This window comes from Zootoca vivipara, chromosome 6, assembly GCF_963506605.1.
Source record: "Zootoca vivipara chromosome 6, rZooViv1.1, whole genome shotgun sequence".
Classification (NCBI taxonomy): domain Eukaryota; kingdom Metazoa; phylum Chordata; class Lepidosauria; order Squamata; family Lacertidae; genus Zootoca; species Zootoca vivipara.
The window spans coordinates 57,022,471-57,045,606 of record NC_083281.1 but is presented as its reverse complement, the minus strand read 5'-3'; the positions used below and the strand labels follow the sequence as shown (position 1 = coordinate 57,045,606).

General features: G+C 53.2%; 1 protein-coding gene across 2 annotated transcripts in view; it reads right to left on the bottom strand.

Moving 5' to 3' along the window:
- WWP2 (WW domain containing E3 ubiquitin protein ligase 2) overlaps positions 1-23,136 on the bottom strand; it is a 40,345-nt gene that overhangs the window by 12,038 nt on the left and 5,171 nt on the right. Inside the window, exons 2-12 of one of the 2 annotated variants that reach the window (XM_060276012.1) lie at positions 22,722-22,785; positions 22,108-22,164; positions 19,832-19,979; positions 18,917-19,038; positions 12,894-13,031; positions 11,793-11,889; positions 7,087-7,208; positions 6,476-6,668; positions 3,842-3,931; positions 2,411-2,585; positions 281-335 (exon numbers count right to left, since the gene is read on the bottom strand). In XM_060276012.1, coding sequence (XP_060131995.1) covers positions 281-335; positions 2,411-2,585; positions 3,842-3,931; positions 6,476-6,668; positions 7,087-7,208; positions 11,793-11,889; positions 12,894-13,031; positions 18,917-19,038; positions 19,832-19,979; positions 22,108-22,164; positions 22,722-22,785 — 1,261 coding nt within the window. The remainder of the gene's footprint in view (positions 1-280; positions 336-2,410; positions 2,586-3,841; positions 3,932-6,475; positions 6,669-7,086; positions 7,209-11,792; positions 11,890-12,893; positions 13,032-18,916; positions 19,039-19,831; positions 19,980-22,107; positions 22,165-22,721; positions 22,786-23,136) is intronic. The other variant, XM_035117796.2, reaches the window with a different exon arrangement.

Here is a 23,136-nt window from a genome sequence, read left to right as displayed (position 1 = left end):
AAGCGACCCACCCTCCCTCCAAATAAGAGAAACAAATGAAGCCAGGGTTGGAAATGCACCACCGGCAGCAGAAGCATTGCTGGACTTGGGAGACAGTTTTGCCATGATATCAGGATTTGAACTCAGAGCCCAGGCAGGTCTTGCTGGCCGAGCAACACAAACTCTTCATGCCCTCAGCGTTAAGGAAGAGAAGTCCACCCACCCCACCTACACCAAAGGCAGATGCAGTACAAGCAGCAGGAAGGGCAGCCCCAAGCCCAAGAAGCCAGGCAGTACTTACCCCAGCCAGGAGGAAGGGGGCCCAGCGGGTCATTGTCAGACGGGGCACCCGACGACTGGAGGGGGCAAAACAAACACCACGGGGGTTACCAGAGAGATGCTGGAAGGCAGGATGGGGTCCAGCCGTTTTGCCCTCCACCCTCCCTTCTCTTCCACCACCCGCCAAAGTTGGCTAAAAACAACAACAGCACACACGTCCCAACCAACTGTGGGAACAGCAAAATGCCTGAATGTGTGCGGCTTGGGGCAGAGGACAGGAGCTGCAAAAGCCCAGGTGGCAGGCAGGCAAGGGAGGGAGGCGAGAAAGCAGCTGCTGCTGCCCCTGTGCTGGCTGAGGCGACTGAGAGCCCCACCACAGTCCCACCTCCAAACTCCTCCAAGAACCACACACAAGGGGAGGGGGGGATATTGCAGGCCTTTCCAATGAAATCATTCCCACAAGCCCTGTCCACGCCCAGAGCTTCCTGGCTGGGCCTGCGGGCTGCTTGCCTCCTCCTCCCCCTCCCTCCCTGCCCTGCCTCCCTCACAGAGGACCGTGAAACCCAACGGCCGGGTGCGAGATGCTCACGGACTGAGGGAACATTCATGCCGCACAGACAGGCGTTTCCCCCACAGCCCCCCACAGGTCCAGGCCCCATACAAAGCACCTTTATCCAACTCCAGGCAAGCTGGGCCGGGGGACCCATTTCAAGCCTGATGGGCAAGCTGGGGAGGGGGAGACAGTTCCTCAGCAGCGCACTGTTTAGATTAGGCCCCCTCCCTCCCTCGTCTCTGGAGAAAGCCAGGCCAGACAGAACTCCTGGGACCTGGAGGCTCACGTCAAAAGACTTTTCGCTCAGAGTCCCATTCCTGTCACACCCCTCGAAAAGCTGGGGTCGCCTTCCTGGGAACAGCAACTCCATTATTGGCCAGCAAAGTCACTACAAGACAAACAATGGCACCCTCTGAACACCTTTCCACGTGGAGGGAGCTGCTCTGGTATGGCAAAGAGCAGTTTTCTCCACACTCCTCTGTGGGGTGGCTGTAGAGGCAGAGAATAAGCCATCGGCCCAACAGAAGGGAATAACAACAGGATGCAGGCCTCTCTATCTTGACCACCATGGTGCTGCCAGGGTCTTGTGCCTCCTGTGTTGTGGAGTGGGGATCAGGTTCCCAAGCCAAGGAAGGCAGGCAGGCTCTCACAACAAGTCCTGACCCTGCAGTGCACCCAGACTGGGGTCCGCATCATATATTCTTGGAGAGTCCTGCTCGTCACCGTCTAATGCAAGAGTGGCAGGAGGGGAGCCTGACTGGCATCTTCCTTCGGGACAGCCAGCAATACTGGCAATCAAAAAAGGGAGCTTCACACCAGATCTGTTCACAGGACTAGGGAAACACAGTCTCTCCTTACCCCAATCCCCTGAATTTCAACCAGACATTTCTAGTCGCTCTTGCCTAAATGAAAACCGGCCACTTTCCACACTCCAAGCCACAGGCACCACATTCACAAGGCCTCCTTAAGGGTACATTAGACACAGAATAGTGGTGGGCAGAGGGGTTGTGCCTGGCTGCTTGTGGCCTCACTAAGTGGCAAGGGGTCCTGCGAGTAGCAGCCAGGAGGGGAACCTCGGGGCCTTCTCTTTCAGTTTCATGTTGTTTTACTCTTGGCTGCTCCTTTCTCAATATATACTGTTTCATTGTCTTTTATTACTTGCTGTAAGCGGCCCTGGGATCTCTGTTACAGGGCTGCCTATGGATAGTGACAATGAAACAAACAATACTAGTAATGGAATCAGGCTCTCGGAGCCCTCAAGGGAAGGCTCCAGAGCAACACTAGACCACAGCAGAACCGAGGCAGCCAGCAGGCAATGGCTACCAAACCCGCAAAAGGAAGGGGCTATGGAAGGGGCCTGTCTGTAAGCTAACCAAGTCCCCTTGCAGCTCTTCCTCTGGGTCTCTTCTGCTGTAGATACCAGCAGGTATTAGTAGGCATCTTTGATGCAGCCCTTCCTGGTACCCAGTTCTCCTGGGCTATTTCTCTGCAGCCTAGAGCATCGTCGCTCTCGCAGCCTAACAAAGGGACTGGTGGCTGTGGGAAGGTGGCAGAGCCGCTCTGTGCAGTTTAGCTGGCTGGGGCTGGGAATACCCTCACCTGGTAGAGAAATCTTTGGCTGAATTGCTGCATGGCTCCTTGAAGCTGGTTGCGCTGGCTCTGCCACTGCTCATAGTTGCGCACGTACTCGGCGGTGGGGCGCTGCCACGTGGTTGTGCGAGTGTTGTGGTCCACGTAGTAGTACCTGCCACGGGGATCCACTCGTTTCTCCCAGCTGCAGGGGTGAAAGAAGAGCCTAATCTTTCTGTCACTCTCTCTCTCTCTCTCTCTCTCTCTCTCTCTCTCTCTCTCTCTCTCTCTCTCACACACACACACAAACAAATACATAAGTGGCCGATGAATCCTCTTCTACCATCATGGGAACTTCTTTTGCCAAGGAACATTTCTGGGCCAGAGGTGGCTTTGGGGGTTGGATGAAGAATTTCCCCTTCTTCAGACACCCCAGATGTTCTTCCAAAATTCTGCCAGTATCCAAGCAATTAACCCTCTTCAACCCACACACCCCTTTAGGGTAACAGATTTGGGAGGTGGAGTTCGGCCTTCTCTGGCCAGAGCTGCACTCCCCTTACAGGATTGGGTTTGAAGGATATTTTTTTTGGGGGGGTGTCCTGTTAAATCCAGCCCTGTCCTCAGAACCCCAAGCAATTTTCACAGCTTGAAGCACCTTTCACCAGTGATGGCTAGAGAGCCAGCTTGATGCCCTTCTTGGGATAGAGTGTGAGCTGGGCTCAGGTACCGCACTGTTTGGCCATGTGCCCTTGAAGAAGACTCAGAAACTTTGACTAGCAAAGAACATGGCAACTGGGACCAGGTGTATGGAAGACACCTGGCCAGTCTTAAAAGCATCTGCACTGGGCACAGCTCAAGGTGTTAGTTCTTACCTTCAAAGCCCTAAACAGCTTAGGGCCCCGGAGGGCTCGTCCTCTTGGAGGCCCTTTTCCAAGCTCCCCCATCTTCTGGAGCAAAGGTGAGGAAAGAAAGGGCCGCCCAAGCAGTGGAATGCTCTCCCCAAGGAGGCTTGCTTGCTAGACACTCTGCTCTCTTTCCAACGCCAAGTGGACCTTTAGGCTGATTTAAATGTGTTCCAAAGCTGGTGTTTTGTAGGCATGCTTTTCGCGACTATTCCACTACTGCTATTTTAACTAATTAATGCTGTTATTTGCATTTTTTAAAGAGCAAGTAGCTCTAAAAGCCTTTGGACCAAAGAGCAAAATGTACACTTTTGTAATGAAAACAGGTTGTCCTTGTGCCAGCTGCCTTCGTGAGCCCTGGGCAGCTGAACACTGAGCCTGCCCTGGAATTATGGCCTTGGAGATATATACAGTGTGTGTATGTGTATATATGTATATATATCATCACATATGTTAGGATCTCGTGAAGAGCATCTGCTTCGCACAGCACACCCGGCCACCCTCCTTGGAATATCTCCAGACCAGATCCTGCAAAGCACGCTCATGTCTGAGCACCTACCCTGGTGGAAGAGGGCGCTCCCAGGTGGTGGTCTTTGTGTTGTGGTCCACGTAATACACTCTCCCATTTGGCAGCTCTCGTTGCTCCCACCTGAAGGACAGAAAGAAAGAGAGGAGACATGGAGTGAGAAGGGGACGGAGGTCCCATTTTGTGAGCTTGGGCAAGCCTTGTTGCTATTACTTATTTCTAGTATTTTCCAGAGCATGAAGAACTTTTTGACTCTCTCTTTCTCTATGACTCCAACAGCTCTGTAAGGTAAGCGCAGTGGCTTACTTAAGCTGCCCTATGAGCAAAGGCACAGGACCCCCTCCTCTGCACCCACTGGCTCCAACTGCATAGCAATACTCTAGCCAGATCCAAGGGTGCGTGTCAAGGTTTGGGGGCCCCAACAACTTCTGCAGGACCTACAGCTTCCAAAAGGCATCAGCAGGCACACATAACAGCCCATCTTTGTTTTGCTTTGGCCAATCACAGCAAGATTAAGGAGCAGTCCCTGATTGGGCAACGCTTTCACCAAGAACAGTCTGCCATTTAAACCACAACAACAACTCATAAGGGCTAGAAACTTTATTTTTTAAAAAAACAAAACAGGATATACAAGACCATGTTACTGTGGAGATGCAGAATGCACCTCTTAAATATCCCCAGCCAAACTCCAGGAGGCTCTGCAGAGGATCATAAATGGCCACCAATCTGCAAGAAGGAATGCCTTCCACTCCAGAGGGCAGGGCACTGCCATGCCATAAAGGCAAGACCTGGTTCAGGAAGGTGGCTGCCCAGGCAATCAGCTCGCCATCCTCCCAGGCTACCTCTGCTCTGAATGGAGATGAGGTTTGCTGGTAGTAAAACAGCAGTACTGAGTTCACCTTGCCGTCCAAGCGAGACGCCCTGCCTTACGTAAAGAACCACAGCCCGCGCCTGTTGCAAGGGAGCATAATGCACCTCTTTGTATGCACGAGACAAGGCACGAACTGGTGTACACGCCGCCGTGTTAATGAGAGCCGCTGTCCCCGAAGCAGGAGCAACACTGATAGGAACCAGATGCAGGGCAGGGGGCGGGGGGGGGGGGGAAGAGGAGGTGTCTGTTCTGCCGTCAGCCCAGAGGGAGAGTGAGTGAGCAAGAGAGCCTGTGTGTGACAGCAGGATGCCCCTTCCCCACAAGGACCCCAGATTTGCACAGCAGCACCCCTTCTGGTCCTCCTCCTTGAGGGCCATGTCGTGGGTCTCCCAGGAACATGAACACCCCACCCCCACCCCACATATGGAACAGTTTAGCCCCATGGCTTTCCACAGCCTCCTGCACTCCCCGCTCCAGCTGTTTGTATGTGAGAGGCTTTTGTGCTTGCCACGTTGAGTGCAGATGTTAAGGGAGAGCAGCATAAAGGCAGCCTACAGTACCCCCGCCCTTCTGATGGGCTACCTCCCGCAAGCCTGTTTGTGCCCATGCAAATGGAGTGGCCTGAAGCAGGCGCCCGACGCAGCCAAGCAAAACACTGCCGGGCTGCCAACAGGAGGAGCTGGAAGCGGCCTGCATGCGCGCGCATACACACCAGGGCTTGGAAGTGCCTGTGGACTTGCCCCACAAGAGGCCCTGAGATCCCTCAGCCACAGAAGCAGGGGAAACTTGGCTTGTACACAGCACAGTCCCCACCCAACACCCACACAAGCTTCTCACTATATACTGTAGCAGGGGACCATCAGCACCAGGATCCTTAAAGGAAGGGTGTCTCGGCTGTAGGCTGTGTGGTGTGCCCTTCATTTCAGGAGCATCTCTGCATAAAGCGCCCCCCTTGCCTCCTGGACCCCAGGCACACCGCAGTACGTGAGCAGGAAGGGAGGAGAGCTCCAGCAAGAAGAAAGAGCCTTTTGAGACGCCCTGGACTTTTCCAGCTGTCTGCAAACAGGAAGTGGCTGAGGCCTGAAAACAGTAGCGCTCACACGCCCAGCATAAAGGCGCTCTGAGCTGCCGGCCCCCCAATTACCTGCAAGTGATGCAAACACACACATGAGACTCTGAACTGAGAGGCCAGAAGGAAAACAGATGGCTTGCTTCATCGGAAATGCAGGAGTCAGGAGGTGGTGTTTGGGCACTGGAAGGCTCAACAGAAATAGCCACATTGCAGGACCAGGGAGGATGGAAGGAAGGGGAACAGGTGCAGCTGAGGAGTCACAACTGTTGAGTTCACAACTGAATCTTAACCCTAGTAATCCAGACTCTGCTCCCAGATCAGGCATCCTCAGAGCTGGACCTCAGTCACAGCCCTTCCTCCCTAAAACTCCAGGTCTTGCAAAAATACTGTAACATTCTTCTAACGATGATAATACTTAGCATTCATATTTCTTAAATGCACAAGGGGGTTCACAGACATGATCACAGTAATCACTGAAACTGTCTCGTGAGGCAGGCCTGGGGCCCCATCATGCTTAGAAAGAGAGGACTTTGGAAAAGACAAGAGAGCAGGAGTTCTTGCAAGGATAAACTCTACTCCCAGCAAACAGCCTCTAATTCAGAATAATATTTTTAAAAGGTTTCAACTCCCTGGTGACCGTTCCCAACCTCCCCCTAGTTGGCTAAGGCTGTGGGCATTCATGCCATGGCCAAGGTGCCCAAACAGAGAGCAGGACACCACTTACCCAGAGGGCAGGACCTCCAGAGTCTGTGCTGCTGGCTGAGAAGGCTGGGCCTCTGAGCTGGGGGCAGATTCCCCTGCCCTTGGAGAGTCATGAGCTGTGCCAGAGCTGGAGGTTGCACCTGACATAGCCTCAGGTGGCACAGACTGTTCATCTTCAGGGACATCGAGGGTGGAACTGGCAGGTTCACCATTCACTGAAAGAGAGGGGAGCAATTATGGCAGAGTTGAGGGGATGCTGATGCCTCCTAAGAACATTGCAGGAGCCATCAGGCCAAGGGCCCATCTAGTCCAGAATACCATGCACTGGGCCAACATCTTCATCAAGTTCTCCACTAGGACCCCAAGGTCTCGTTCCTGGTCCATCGCCACCATCCTGAGAAGGACCTAGAGTTTCCCCAATGGCAACATCTGTCTGTAGAGCACAGCCAGTCAAGTAAAACTGGGGAAGTGACATGGGGAGATAACCTTTCATCTCCAGGTAGCATCTCAAAGTTATATTAAAGCAGGTGGGCGAGCAACGCAGGTCCTCCACAAATGAGGTGGCACACAGGGCTGGCCTTAGAGCTTCAGAGGAGAGACCATCACCTCCTCCTCCTCTCTCCCCACTCTCACCTGTGCCATTCACTGTGCCATCCTGGGTCTTGCCTGCTGGCTGCTGCTGGGCTCTGGGACTGGGACTTTGCTCCCCATTGGCTGTGCTCTGTCTGGCCACTCCAGCCACATGTCTGTGTGCCCTGCAGAAGAAACAGTTGAGAGGTGAGGGGAGTGTCTCCTGAGTTTCCACAGATCATTATATTCCTTGTAGGCAGGAGGGTGGAAGGCTAATGGCTGGGCCTGTTCTCCATGACATTCCATACCTCGTCCTGCACCAAAATAGCACAGGTCAGTCATGCAAATTGAGTCCATGGACATATAGTTGCAAGATCATGGCGATCATGGTTGCATAATAGTCACAACTGCAAGTGGAATAGAGGGAAGAGGGTAAGCAAACATTACAGGGACCAGACACCCAGGTTTTTGAGGTTTCATCAGGTTTCTGTCAACAGACATAAGGACTAGAAACATGCCAGGAAGGAAACAGAAGACAAGAGGAGTTTGCGCTGGTTTGAGACATTCCGCATCTCTGCACACAGCTGGAGTGTGTGGAAGTCATACTATGTTATCCTCACAACAAACCTGCGAGGTAGGTGAGGCTGAGAAAGAGAATGACTGGCCCAAGTTCATAAGAATGTAAGAACGCTTACATTTCTAAGAATGTAAGTAGAACCCTGTGGGATGAGGTCAATGACCCATCTAGTACGGCATCCTGTTCTAACAGGGGCCAACCAGATGCCTGTTATGGGAAGACTTCATGCTGGATCCAAGTACAACAGCCACACTCAGCCCACCTGCGATTCCCAGCAACTAGTATTCAGTGGAGGTGGGTCGTTCTGGGGGCTCCACGGCTGGGTGGGAATCTGAGCCTGGGCCTCTCCAATCCTAGCCTGACACCGTCTAGCTGCTATAATACTACCTCCACTTCAGCTGGAAACTCTCCATGTTTCTGTTTTCATAGTGCTCTTATACAATGTTCAAAATGTGGAGAGCAAGTTTATTGGACCTGCGTTAAGCTTTCGTGTGCTTGTCTGGTTTTTTCTTTTTCTTTTTAAAGAAATACATTAAAGGGTTAGAAGGTTTAGAAGAACAATGCAAAACCAGGGCAAAATCCTGGACAGTTTCATATTAGTGCACGCAGAGCGAGGTGGTAAGGTTTTTGGCACAGGACTTGCGCAGACATCACTAGGAATGGCTCACCCACCCCACTCTCTGGGGATAAACAACCTCTGGACCTCCAGGGGTGTTTTTTAGAAACCCAAATTGCCCATTTCCGCTGCGTTGTGCAGGTCGTGTAGGCCCAAATTAGCCATCCTGCCAAGGCTGTCTTCCTACGGGGCTCCTAACTTGGCATCATCTTTTAATAGACGTGTGGAAATAAACCAGAGGAGGTCACATGGCACAGCTCACGGGGAACAGCAGCCGCTTAAAATAGGAGCCTGGAAAAGGGGGCAGGCAGCACCAGTGGGAGGAACAGGCTGGAGACAGCAGGGAATGGGGCAGTTTCCCCATAAGTAGAGTGAATAAGTGGTGGGAGCAGGGAGCAGGGCTGATCTTGGGTAGAGAGGGGAGGCACGACCTGTAATAGGCCCTAATCCCCACAGGGAACCAGACAGAGGGCCTTCTCAGTAGTGGCACCCGCCCTGTGGAACGCCCTCCCAGCAGATGTCAAAGCAATAAGCAATTATTTTACTTTTAGAAGACAACTGAAGATGGCCCTCTTTAGGGAAGTTTTTAATGTTTGATGCTGTACTGTTTTTAATATTCGGTTGGAAGCCGCCCAGAGTGGCTGGGGAAACCCAGCCAGATGGGCGGGGTATAAATAATAAATTATTATTATTATTATATTCCAACACGCATGCAGAGAAAGCTCCAGAGATTCTGGCTTGGGGTCCAGAGAGTCAGGCTGTTTCAGAGTCAAGGAGGCGAGATCAAAATAAGGGCCCATCTAATCCAGCATCCTGTTCCCACAGTGGCCAACCAGAACCAAAGGATCCCTAGGATATGCTGGCTGATCAAGACACTGTCTAAGCATCTCCCTCCCGCCAGTTTCTCTCCAAGTGCAGTTGGGGGGGGGGGCAGGAGCAAAGGGCATGAGGGGGAAAGGAAACCAGCACCAAGCTGACCTTGGTAGGAATGAGCAACCCCACAGGGAGAAGGACTCAGGGAAGCAGCAAGGGGAAGGGGGCACAATGGGGAATGCGACACCAAGGACAGCCGAGAGCAAGGAGAAGGTCCCCCGCCCAAGGAGAAGCAGGAAAAAGACAGTGGAGGAGGGGACCCAGCAGCGAGAGGGCCCATCTCTGTTGTGCAAATGCAAGGAAACACTTTGCAAACAGGCACGAGTGATCGATCCTGGTCGCAGGGTGGTGTTGCCAGCCCTCCTCAGCCAGGGAACCGCTAGGCGGGCAACGCAAGGCTGAGAAATTCCTCTGATCTGTGCAAAAGGTGGTGGTGGTGATAGAACGGGAGGGAGGACCACCAGCCACAAGTGTTTGTTTCTGAAAATGGAGCCCAAGGTCCTCCCTCCCATCCCCTTTTCTCCTTTCTTTAGAAACTGTTTCCCAAGACACACAGATCTGGGGGGGGGGGACACACACACTCACCCAAAACACCTCACCTTGGAACCTCTCTGATCAGAGACAGCACTAAAATGAGAGAGCAGGCACATTTGTTGTAGCCTGTTTGCAAATCGCCCTGAGATGTTCCTCAATCGCTTGTGGAAGCAAATCCCACTCTAATCCCATCCACACCAATTTCACCCCAAAGCAGCCATCCAGTGAGGGAAGTGCTGCTCACTAGGGAATTTGGCATCCCAGCATCCAGGTTTTCCTGCAAGGGCCCAATTTTGCAGCGCAATGAAGAAACAGGCCGGGGGCAAAAACTAAACTGCTTGTTGCCTGCCTCCAACCAGCAATGTCAGTAGTGGTAATGATGATGATAAATAATTTTATTTCCCCTGGAAGTAGAGGCTAGCTGCCTGGAGAGACCAGGATGCAAATCAAGGTTGCTCCAGACCCTCTTGGCCCATCACTCAGCCATCCCTGCAAAGGGTCTTGTGGTCCAAAGGTCGGCTTGAACTTTCCTTTGCAAGAGCTGACCATTCCAGACTAAATAAAGCCTAGGAAGGCTATGGCCCACTCGTGTGTCCAATGGAGAAATCATGGGGCAGGCTGAGGTTTTCACTGCTCCAGACTAACATGGAGAACTCATCCAGAATCTGTCCAGCACCCTGATTAGATCCAACGGCTGCACAGAGCCAAGACTGCAATAATTTACTGTGCCCCTCGGGGCATAAGGTTCTTTACACCATTGCACTTTTTTAAAAGATGCAAGTCTCTAGACCTTACAGCATCAAGGAGAAGCCTAGAATGTTGTGAGTGCTCTTGCCCTCCTATCCAGCTTGTTGGCTTCCCAGTAGGACAGCTAATTGTCCGCTGTGGAACCCAGAATGCTGGACTAGGTGATCCACCAGCCAGGCTCTTCTGAGGATGTTCTTCTGAGCAGAACCACATGAAGGCTGCAGAAGATGCCTGTGTCCGTTTGGAAGGGCCGTTCCAGGAGCTTTTGGTGAGGGCCAAAAGTTCAACTCCCTGAAAGCTCTTCCCATCTGCAGAAGCCAATATGTTTAATTCAGGGGAATCGAACTTCTTTTGGTGGAGGATTCAGGGGCTTCTGGGGGCCCTGCACAAACAGAGCCAGGAAGGCACAATGAAGCAGAGGAAAAAGGAGACTGAGGAGGAGTCTTCCCTGGATACGGGGCTGAGCACTACAATGCAGGGAAGAATGGAACCTGGTGAAGGAAGTTGGTCAGTTGGCTAGCCACCCATCATCTCAGGAGAAGCAGTATGGCTCCCTTCAGGGACACTGCAGGGCAAGCAGAACAGTCTGGGGTCTCCCTCCTGCCCAGCAAATCCTGTCAGTGGGGTGCTAAATTCAGCACCACACCGGCAACAGTACACAAACACGACACAGCTGTGGCCAGAGAGTGGAAGGAAGGGCCAAGCAGACCCCCCTTGGCAAGCCCCTTGCCCTGCTTTCTGGACAGCTGCTCAGAGCAAGCACTTTTTGCCAGGGTCAGCAGGCTCTGATTGGAAGGAGAAGGAGAACTATCAGTCTCCAGGGGACTTTGCCCTAAAGCCAAAGTACCCCACAATAATTGCCTGGACTTTCCACACACCAGATAATGGGTGGTGCTAGACCAGGCACCCCCAAACTGCGGCCCTCCAGATATTTTGGCCTACAACTCCCATGATCCCTAGCTAACAGGACCAGTGGTCAGGGAAGATGGGAACTGTACTCCAAAGCATCTGGAGGGCCGAAGTTTGGGGATGCCTGTGCTAGACCAAGAGAGCAGGGGTACCAAGTGTAGCCCACTACCAACAGTGTCCTGGAGCTGCAATTCCCCTGCTACCAAATGCTCCTCTTGCCACAGAGGGATGCAGTAGCCCTTATCTGGTCTTCCCAACTCTGAGCCACATGCACATGGGCCAGCCTGACTCCTCAAAACCTTGCAAGGCAGTTCCCTGCCCACCCAGGCCTTTCTGGGCTCTTTCCTACCTCTGTCCTGGCAAACCTCCCAACCTCCCCATCCTCTTCTTTGTCTCTTTCCATCATGGCTTACCCTGCCCTGCGTGCTGACCATCACAGGCTCCAGAGTGGCCTCCATCAAACGCACCTGCAGCCATCCAAAATGCCACGGCAGAGCAGAGGAGAACCCTTACCTGGACCTGCCGCCAAAGCAGTTGGTGCTGGGGGCCTGGGGCCTGCTCTCTGGGGACGAGGCCAGACCACAGGGGTCCCTCCCAGCTGCCTGGGACCCTGAAGGAACAAGGAAGCAAAGAACTGGTCAGAATAGGACCCTGGCAGGCAGGCCAAAAGCCAAGCCCTGGCAACAGCCAGCTGTGGGGAAAGGGGAGGGGTGGGTGGACAAGGAATGAGGCAGCTGTGTAACCTGGAGCTGAGGTGGAGGGAAAGGGTGCAAACTATAACAAATGATACAGGTTATTATGACAGTTGAAACATGGGAGTCCTCATAGAATCATGAATCTGGATGATCCCAGGGGCCACTGGAGAGCTGAGCTCTCCTCCCACCTCTGAAGGTTCAGCAACTATAGCAGAGGCTGGTGGGCAACATCTACAACACAGCTTTGCCCATGTGGACCTCCTCCACCGCCCAGTGGTGTTGTGGCATCTTTGGATTTATCTCTCAACTTCTCTCTCATCCCATCAAATGCAGTTCCTCTCACTTTCAGGAAAGACTCTGCTAGGATGGGTGAGGAGAAGGAGCCCAGGGTCCCTTCCGGGGGTGGGGGGGTGGGGCAGCAGGAAGAGACAGACCAGCACCTTGGGAAGGAAGGGAGGTGGCCTCCCTGGGATGGGAGGGCCTGTTTAACATTTTGCATGCCTGCCTGGTGAGGTTCAGTTCCCTGGACACAAGAGCTCCTTGCCATTCTGCTCAGGACAACTCAGGTACTAAAGGTCTGAAGAGCAATATTTGCTCTGGGGCTCAGTTCGGAGTCAGGGCCCAGCCTCAGAACCTGCTCCCAATCTCTAAGCTGGGCTCAAGGACCTGAGATGCTGCTGTAAATACTGCCTCTGTACATCTACAAAGTGATTCCCCTTCCCTGCCACCAGACCACACATGACTGGGATTAGAGTACAGGGAAGGCTTGGCTCAGACCCGCCTGCCCCCCACCCTTCGGCTTGAACCCGTCTGCCTCAGCTCCCGTCTTTCATAGGACAACTCATCAAAGGCCCCGCTGGCTGTCCAGGACCCAAGCGGCAGGCGGCTACCCCACCCCACCCCACCCTGCCACACTCACCCTCCGTCACAACGTTGCCGTTAGGCAAGCTTCCTACATCAACACTGGGCCCATCCAGGAAAATGGTCAGCTCCCCACCAGAGACAAGGCAGCCTTTGTTCTCCATCTGCAGGTTCAAGGTCAGCTGCTTGTTTTCCGCTGTGAGGTACAGAGAGTGACAAGAGGGGGGGAAAGCCATTACACCAGCAGAGTGGCCCTGGTGGACACAGGCCCATAAGCAAGTGGGGGGCAGCCTCGTTCCCTAGACCTCTCTAGCACTCCAGCCCTAGCTAGCCTCACCCCAACACTTTAATCACACCATTCCTCCAGTGGCAGAGTTGGAGCTTAGCCCCTCAGCAGAGGGAACTGTAATGTTGGGGGTCGGGGAGGGCAGGAGCATATGCTGAGTACCTTGCTCCCCACCCGGATGACAGGACCATCTCTGTACCCAGGGAGCAGCACAGGGAACTCTCCTCTGTGACATTAAATGCTTTCCAACGTGAGGGGGCTGAACCCACATCCCTGCTCTGCCCAGAAGATGCTCAGCAGAACAGCCAGGCTCAGGGTCGCCCACTTCAGGCCCAACACCTTTCCTGTTGCTGCAGCTGCGCTTACTCCCCAGCACATTTCTTAGGCCCAAATCTGCCCTCGGAGCCTCAGTCTCCTCGTGCTGGCTGAAAAGGAAGGCGAGGAGCACAAATGCCCTGAGAGGAGGGTGACATCAAGGTGACTATGGGAGAAGGAATTCCTACTCCCCAGCACCCAGGGCAGGAAGACAAAGAGCAACTGATATTCAGTCCCTGGAGAGAGAGGGCCAGGCACCTTGGGCAGGCCCCCAAAGTTCACACCTGAGCTGCCTGGAGGCCTCCCTTTCACCAGCTGCACACGGGGCTCCAGCCTCTCTGTCCGCAGTGGCGGCAGCAGCTCCTGGTGTGTGAAGTGCAGCACAGCCGAGTCAGGGAGGGGAAGGTTTTGAGCCAGAGGAACAGGAGGGTTTGGCCTTCCATCTACCCGCAAGGAGCCAGGCCCAGCCAAGGGGCCACCAGCACGCCTTTGGTGATACAGGGAGACTGTCCTCGCCCCTTTCTCTCCCCGCTGCCCCACCTTGGCAGCCCTCTGCTCCTGCTGCAGGCTGCACAGAGCCCTTTTGTCCCCTGGCAGAGACAAGGTGCCTGTGTCTCCAGGCAAGGCAGTGAACACCACTTTCCCCTCCCTCTGCTTTCTTTAAGAAAATAAACACGCATGGGCCCCTCCACCACGGCCCATGGCCCAGGCACACATAAAGGGACCTTGCTGTTGCAGCAGACCAGGGTCCCTCAGCGGCCGCACACAAAGCCAGCTTGTGTGCAGGGGGGACGGGCTGTTATCATTTGGGGGAAGGGGCCGCCCCAGCCTTACATAAGGCCTCCTCAGTTCACTACCTCCGCTGCACCGCTTGGAGCCTCAGTGCTCCCGTTTGGCAGGGAATTCCTAGCCAGGACATGAAAAGGACCCGAGCTTTCCAGCAGTCTGGCCAGTAGGAGCAGGAGCAAGGAAGGGAAGGAAAAAGGAAGGAAGTTCCAGCTGCTGGACAGGCTCCCCACAGTCCCAGGGTGGACATGCCTGGAGCGATGTGAGCAAGACAGCAAAGAGGAAGGCAGCCCAAGGCTTAACATGGATGGAGAAGCGATGCGGAGGGGAAAGGAAAGGAGAGAGCTCCGCCTCCACCTTCTGGGCACTAGGAGCAGGGAGCCCTCAGGGAACAGAAGGGGCCTGTATTTGTGGTGTTTATTATGTTCTATCATGTTCTAATTACTTATTGTTTGTAAGCCACTTTGGGATTCATTTGAATGTAAAGTGGCATAGAAATATACAAAATCAAATCAAGATGGTGGCCAATCGAACAAAGGCCAAAGGCTCTCTGGCCAAGGCAATCCTTGTCTGGGGGTATAAGAGCTTTCCCAGCAAAAGCAAGGGATGCGATCCCAGAGTTCCTGCTTCCTTTTTCTAAAAAGGAAGAAGGGGAGGCACCTTTTTTTCCTGGCAGGGCCTTTCAGCCAGTGGCTCCCTACAGTATAGCAGTCACCAAGGGAAAAGCACCACTCTAGCCAATGAGGGGAGCGCTTCTCTGGTTGGGTACACAGAAAAACATAGGGAGAAATAGGTCAGAGAAAGCTGTCTGATGAGGGAAAGGGGGCAGAGAAAGTTGGTTTGTGGAGTTCAGGATTGTCTACACTGATTGGCCATGGTTCTCTAGGGTGTTGTAGAGACTAGAGGCTGAACCTGGGACCTTCCACATGCCCTTACTGGGTACAAATCCACCAAGCAGTAGCTTCATTTAGTCTACATGTCAGCAGTCTGTCAACAAGAATAGAAGGTTGGGCGGGAGTTCTGGTAAGGGAAGGGGAAAGAGCCCTCCATGCTAGTCAAGGACACTCAAGGGTTTAAAGAGGACAATCGCTGAGATGCAAGGCACCTTTCTGGAAGAAGCCTTGTACGCCCAGCAGAACAAGCTTTGCCAGCTGGCTTGCAAGGAGAGGTGCTACTATTAGAGGGATAGCCAGAGGACCCCAAAACATGGTTTCCCACACAACTCTTTCCCAGCATTGGCCTGGCCACAGTTCAGTGAAGCCATCTTTGAGATTTGCTTTCCAATGAGGAGCCCATCCATCCATCCATCCATCCATCCATCCATCCATCCATCCATCCTTACAACTTCCTCCTTGGATCCTGCTACTACTTTGTGTGGAGCAGGGAGCAGAAATCAGGGCTGGCTTCCTTCTGAATGAATTCTTTGTGGCTGCAGCTCCAGCATCCCTGCCTGGGGCAAGGCAGAACGAGAAGCAAAGTCACAGACCTTTGCAGGAGCTGTAAAAGCATTTGGGGGGGGGGTGGAGAGAGAAGGGGGGCTCCCTAAACAAGAACCTCTTGATGCAACCTGAGAACAAGGGTGATGATTGTAGGGGCGGGGGGGGGGGAGGTGTTGTTTGCACACTGCAGCCCGAAAGGCTCCAGGCCCCTTGTTTTCACACTCAATTGGTGCAGCCACTTGAGGATTTGTTTTTACACACAGAGAGAGATTTCTTCTGAGCCACACCCCCTGCTCTGGGTCCAGCCTTGATTCAGATGCTGGCTGCTTCGAGAGCCTTGGCAGAAGACCCCATTCCCTGCCTGGCTGGCAGGCGAGAGGACATATGAAGGAAGCTGCTGCACTCACACAGTAGAAATGGGATCAGCCTCCAGGTTGGGAGGGTGGGGGGTTGTAAACCTGTGCCCAGAACAGGCTTGAGAACAAAGAGTCCCTTGCGGGTGGGTGGGAATTGGAGCTGCAAACGATGCATCCAATGGGGGACTTGGGAGCTGCTGCAGCCAAGGCAGTAGCCGGCTGGCTCTTATTGAACTAATTTGCACCCCACCCTCCATCTCCCCAAACAGCCTCTCCTCCTGGAGCTCTGCTGGAGCTGCCTGGCCAAAATGTTGGTTCTGGCAGAGCACTTCTGGAGCAGATGTCCAAGGAGCACGGCTAGGCTGGGGAAAAACTCCCCATCCCACCACTGCCATTCTGGTGCAGCAAACAGAGCCCACCCTTGGGCCAAGGACAGAAGATGCTCAATGAACATGCAGGGATCTTCAGGGCACACAAAAGCTGCTGACCCAGCTGCAGATCCCAAGAAAACTTCAGATGTGCCCATCCATCCGCTCCAGGAGGCCTAAAGGCAGCTGGCAAAGTGCCAGGAAGGAGCTGCAGCTTCCTCCTCTCCCAGTGCAGCCCAGCAAAGCTAGTTCAAATCATTCTTCAGCCCTGAGGCTCATTGGGCAGCTTCAGGTAGGCCTCTCAGTGAGGCTACTTTGCAGGGAGGAAGCCTCCACTCTCAGCTTCTCAGAAGGAGGCCACACATGCCACCAGTCCTCAGCGCCTGAGAGATGAGCCATGTGAATCTCCCATCTTGTGTCTTCAAGACCGTATCCACCCCCAGCCAGAGCATCACAGAGAAAGGCATTTGGATCTGAGATGCCTGTGGGTAGAACCAGGTGGCCATCATAGGTGGTTTTGCAGAGGTCTCAGGGTATTGCTCTCTCATTAGCTGTGCATTGCGTATCCTGAAATGGGTGCAGAGCCCTAGCAATGAGGCAGGATAAAAATTAAACCAATAGGACACACACCCCACTCCTTAGATCAGCAGCTCACAAGGGCTGCCCTTCCCTCCTGCCCAGCACACAGAGAAAGGGAGGGTGTTGTATTTGGGTGCTTGCTCAATGGAGAGCAGACACTCACACCCATGGCAAGGAGGAGTGAGAGTGGCCATTATCAGTGCCAGCTGTGAATCTGCTCTACCTGGAGTCACTTCCTCTCCTCAAAAAAGATATGGTGGAGTTGGAAAAGGCAAAACAATCAAAGGGATAGTGCAACAGCCCTATGGGGAAAGGTTACAACGTTTGGGACTTTTTGATTTAGAGAAAAGGCGAGAAAGGGATGGCAGAAGAATATGGAGTTACGCATGGCATGGAGAAAGTGGACAGAGAGAAGTCCCTCTTTCATAGCACTTGAAATTGAGCACATCTAATGAAGCTGAATGAAGATTCGGGACAGAAAAAGATACTACTCCTTCGCACAGCACATCTTTAAACTATGGAACTCACTCCCAAAAGAGGCAGTGATGGCCAGCAACTCAGGTGGCTTTAAAAGAGAGTTACACAAATCCATGGGGGACAAGGCTATCAGCAGCTCTTAGCCATAATGGCTATGTTCTGCCTCCACAATCAGAGGCAGTAACTTCTGAATATCAGCTGCTGGAAACCACAGGAGGGGAGAGTGCTCTTTTGCTCAGGTTTCCCACGGGCATCTGGTCACCCACTGTGAGAACAGGATGCTGGACTAGATGGGCCACTGGCCCGATCCTGCAGAGCCCTTCCTATGTTCTTACGCCATTCATCCAGGAAAACAACCACAGCAAGCAGCCCTTGCCTCAGAGCCATGGGGAGAAAGAAAGCCTGATCTTCTGACACTCACTGGCAGTGGCTGTGCTGACGCTTTAAGAAGCCTCCCCTCGCAGCCAGTGCCAGGGAAAATTCCACCCCTTTTGGTACCGAGCGGAGCCTTTTCCATTTGCCGCCCAAAACTACACCTTGTCTCATGAAAGGAGCATTGTGTCCAGCACACAAGGAGGAAGAGCAGCAGCTCATATGGGCGAGGAGAGGGCAGGAGGGCGACTCAGGCCTGCCAGGCAGGATCTCAAACACTCGACCTCCAACCACACCACAAGGCCCCAAAGGGCAGCCCCAATGTTAAGCCCCCCGCCGCCCCCCACAAAAGCCATTTCCAGCAACCATGAAGCCCTTGACACCTTTTGCTCTGAGGCAGCAGTGCAGCAAGAAGCTCTGACACTCCAAGGGAAGGTGCAGGTAAGCCTTCACTCATTTTCTTGACCCACAGCAGGGGGTCTCTCTCCACTCACCTCCAGCCAAAGCCTGCCCACCAAGGCCCAGATGTCTCAAAGCTAGTGGACCAGACCATCAGGCCTAAGCCCAGGAAGAAGAGACTCCCCCAGAAAAGTAGCTAGTTGTTGCTCTGACATTGCCCCCACCTCCATCTGCTTTCTCCAGGCCCGGCACCTCTCAATACGAGGTCTGTATTCTGTGAGGTGGGGGCCGTGGTGGGGGCAGGGGAGCAGTTTGGGCTGAAGGAGACGGAGAGAGACTTTCCCTGCCGGGAGCCCCCTGAATAGAGGCCTTTATGTAGTAGCAGCAGCAGCGGCTGCCGCCACGGGCCACTCCAGCAACCACAAATGGCAGCAGACAGCCAAGGGCCTCGTATTGCTGGGCGGGCTGCTCTGCTTTCCTGGCTGGTGAAGGGGTGGCCTCCATCAGACACACCAGCAGCAGCAGCCCTGTGCGCCTGACAGGCCTCCCAGCCGCTCACAATGAGGCCTTGTCTTCTGCCAAGGCCAGAGCATTTCCACCACCTTATTTCCCCCCTGCCAGAGGGCGCAGAAAACCTGGTGACGCCCAAACCGGAGGACAGACCAGCGGAGGGGGCTGTGGAGAGTCTCTACCATGGGACGTACCATTCCCTTTGCTCTGCTTCAGTGCACTGGGGATACTGATGGAGGCTGTGCCCAGCAACTCGTTCCGCAGGGTGTGGTAGCTCCAGAGTTTCACGTCAAGGTGGCTTTGTGAGGTGACATTCCTGCAGCAGGGTTGCGGGAGGAAGAGGGTGCAAAAGAAGACAGGTTGGTGAGGTAGCGGGATCAAGTTTGCCTTGCGCCAAGCATGAGGGACATTCAGTAAAAGCCAATTTGTGGACAAAACTAAATGGTAAAAGGTGAAAAGGGGGCTCTACAGAAATAAATGAAAAGAATGTGAGTGCTCTCGACCCGTCATTAGGCTTCCCAAACATAAGAAGAGCAAACTAGGTCATCCCAGGCCCCAGTGAGAGGCCTCCACAAGGGCCAGAGCCTTTTCAGTGATGGCACCGAACTGGTGGAATGCTCTGTCCCATGAGACTTGATCTCCTTCCACAGGGCCTGTAAGACAGAGTTATTCCATCTGGCCTTCAATTTAACCGAAGCTTCCATTCCTTTTTCCCTTCCCCTGGCGGTGCTATATTGATGTTGTGTTTTATGCTGTTTTTAAGTTGTTTTTAATCAATGTTTTTATATTTGTTGTTAGCCGCCCTGAGGGTGGGGTATAAATAAAAATTTATTACTTTTATTTATTTATTATTATTATTATAGTCATTTCGGCAAAAGGCTTAAGATGACAAGCCAGGGGGAGCCAAGGGCCTTCCCTTGTTTGGAAATGCAGCTGATAACATGCAGATGCGTCCCTTGCAAGGGCTCCTGCTTCGCCATGGAAAGAGCAGCTGCCACAGCCACAGAGCCAAAGGCCCATCCCGAGCAGACCCACCTGGGCAAAGCCAGTGCCTGCCCCAGCTCAGTTTCACACATGCATCCCAATTCCCTAGAGCCCCAAATTCTTACAGCACAAGAGTCTCATTCCAGAGCAGCTCAGAGCTCCCGATCCGCTTTGCTGTCTTCTTGGTCTCGCTGGTGAGCCCGTCCGCCGTCACTTCCACGAAGCAGGTGATCCGAGCCTGGCGCCCCTGTGCCTTGGGCTTTGCTGACACCACTGGAGGGAGGAAGTGGAGGAAGTTCAGTAGTTGCTCCTCGGTTGGAGTGGTGGGTGGCGCCTGCCCCAGGCTAGCCAATACTTCCTGCTAGGGATTTTGGGGTAGCCAGATCTACCGGCATGCCAAGGAGAGTGACAATGCCACCCAACTGTGCCCTTTTAACCCCTCCACTTTACACAGGAGGCTCCACTGCTGGCTCCACCCTTTATGCAAGCACAAGACTCCCAAAGGAACAAGCAGGGCAAAGGGCACATCTATGGCCTACATTGAAACCTCACTTGAAAATAGATGAAGAGTCTTGGATTCCCACAAAGAACCCTGGGAAGCAAACCTGCTGGCTCGTAGGGTGATAGAAACCCCTTCCCATCCAAACAAAGGCTGGAATACGGGTTCAGATATTGCTGGACTCCAGCTCCCATCATGCCTGACCACTGGCTATGGTGGCTGCTGGGGGTGACCAGAGCTGGAGCCAAACAACACCACTTTGGCTACTGCTGGTTTAAACACCCACTCTCCTCCCCTCCCCACCTTGGGAGCTTGCACTGGACAAGGAGGTGAGAGTGTACTCTTGGCATTCCAGAGGGTCTCCTACTTGAGACCCAGAGCCTAGCCCAAGCTGGAGAGTGCCAAGGCTGACGATTGCCGATTACAGACCCAGGGACTGACATTACAGCCACGAGAGGAAGGCAGAGCAGCTGCAACCTGTGCAGAAACGCTCCTGTAACTGCCAGTGTTGGGAGCCCCCTGGTGGCACAGCGTGTGTAACTGGCCGGACTCAACATCCGCAAGAGGCTGCCGTCTGGCCCCATCATACACTCCCCCCTGCAGCTGCTTGAGGTGCAAGCAAAGCATTCATGCTGGTGGAGGGGGGCACCAACTAGCCAGAAAAACAAGTCTGGGGTGGGGGGGGGGAAGAAAGGGGAGACTTGCCTCTCATTCCTTATGAGCAATGACCCAATAACACACTGCTGTCACAACAGGCCAGAGGACAAGAGAAAAACTTGTGGGTCTCATTTTTAACCCTTGAGACTGGAGGGCAATGTGAAGAATTAAACACTCACATATAAGTAGAGTTGGGAGGTACCCTTGCCTGAAACCCTGGAGAGATGCCTCCACTCAGTGTGGACAATACTAACCTACCTGAGACCCTACCTGCCTGCAGACTGTCTCGCCAGAGTGGTGCATGCTCTAGTTATCTCCCGCTTGGACTACTGCAATGCCCTTAGGTGGGGCTACCTTTGAAGGTGACCCAGAAACTACAACTAATCCAGAATGCAGCAGCTAGACTGGTGACTGAGAGCGGCTGCCGAGAACACATAACACGGGTCTTGAAAGATCTACATTGGTTCCCAGTACGTTTCTGAGCACAATTCAAAGTGTTGCTGCTGACCTTTAAAGTCCTAAATGGCCTCGGTCCAGTATACCTGAAAGAGCGTCTCCACCCCCTTTGTTCTGCCCGGACACTGAGGTCCAGTGCCGAGGGCCTTCTGGCGGTTCCCTCGTTGCAAGAAGCCAAGTTGCAGGGAACCAGGCAGAGGGCCTTCGGTAGTAGCACCCGCCCTGTGGAATGCCCTCCCATCAGATGTCAAAGAGAAAAACAGCTACCAGATTTTTAGAAGACATCTGAAGGCAGCCCTGTTTAGAGAGGCTTTTAATCTTTAATCGATTATTTTATTCTTCTGTTGGAAGCCGCCCAGAGTGGCTGGGGAAACCCAGCCAAATGGGCGGGGTATAAATTGTTGTTGTTGTTGTTGTTGTTGTTGTTGTTGTTGTTGTTATCAGGACTCAGTATAAAGCAGCTTCCAGTCTTTCTCCTTGTAGAATGAATTCAAGCAGTTGCAGTTAGCTGAGTTCCTGCAGTGAGATGGGAAGGCCTGCAGTGGTGGCTCCCAGGGTGTGGAAGGACCCGGTAAGTAACCCTACCACAGCCAGGCCTCTCTGGCCTGGATCCAAAGTTTCCAGGGTCAGCAGGTAAAAGTCCATTGCTGTAATGACTAGACAGTAGGGAAGCTGTTTCTCTTCCCACACCCACCCTTGCATGTATATGCGCGCGTGTGTGTGTATACACACACACACACACACACACACACACACAAATACTGATGGGAGAACCCGTTTGTTCCTCACCCTGAACTGACAGTAGTTGGGAGTGGGAACTGCTAAAGTTCAGGCCATCTTGGCAAGCTGTAGGGAAAAGATCAGAAGGTCACACAGTCATCTTGTCGGCAAGGGTTTTCTTGCAGGCAAGGATATTCTGGATCATGCTAAAAAAGAGAGAGAAGTCATCCCTACGCTGGGGACAGCACAAGTGGGAATGACTGGGAATGACTGAAAGACCACAGCAAGCAAGTCGAGGTATTATCAAGGCACCACCCAAATGTTGGCTGCAGTGCTTTCATGTTAAATAGAGCTCTTCTTCACAGGCAGCTGCTTAAAATAAAAGCAGTGTAAAGGGGGGTGGCTGGTGCTGAGGGAAATGAGAACCCAACAACCTCCGAAGGGCCACAAGTTACCCACCTCAATGTAAACTAGCCTCCTCTTCATTTTAGAGAATATTCAGCACCTCCTGCGATACATGAAATGTTTTCATCCAGACTGCTCTGCTCCCTACTGTTGTTTTTTAAGCTTTTGCTCAGCATAATTATTTGTGAGTCCGTATAGCTCAAAACAAACCAGAAACAACAAATGCCTCCTTACTGCTGCCAAACTCCACAGAGTTGCTCTTGGACAAGAGGACTCACCTTTCACAGTAAGTGGAGATTTCTCTCCAAGCAACCCCACAGAAGCCATTTCATCGCTGGATGCCTACGAAAGAGAGAGAGCAACAGGTGACACATTGTCTCTGAAAAGCCGGGGCAAGTCTCCTCCAAGTTCTGATACTGGACACAGAGCTGGGAGCAACAGCACTAGGGAATGGGAGGGAACCTGGTTTATGGGCTCCAGCTTCCATCAGCCACAGACATGGGTGTAGCCAGGGGTTTTGTTAGTGGGGGGGGCAGGCTTTTGTTAGGGGGGACAGAACCTCAGATTTGTATTGATTTGTATTGATTGGGGGGCACTGGCCCCCTTGCCCCTCCTTGGCTACGCCCATGGCCACAGCTAGCATGGTCTGATGGAGTGGGATGCTAGGAGTTTGGCTACTCATGCTTCCTGCTG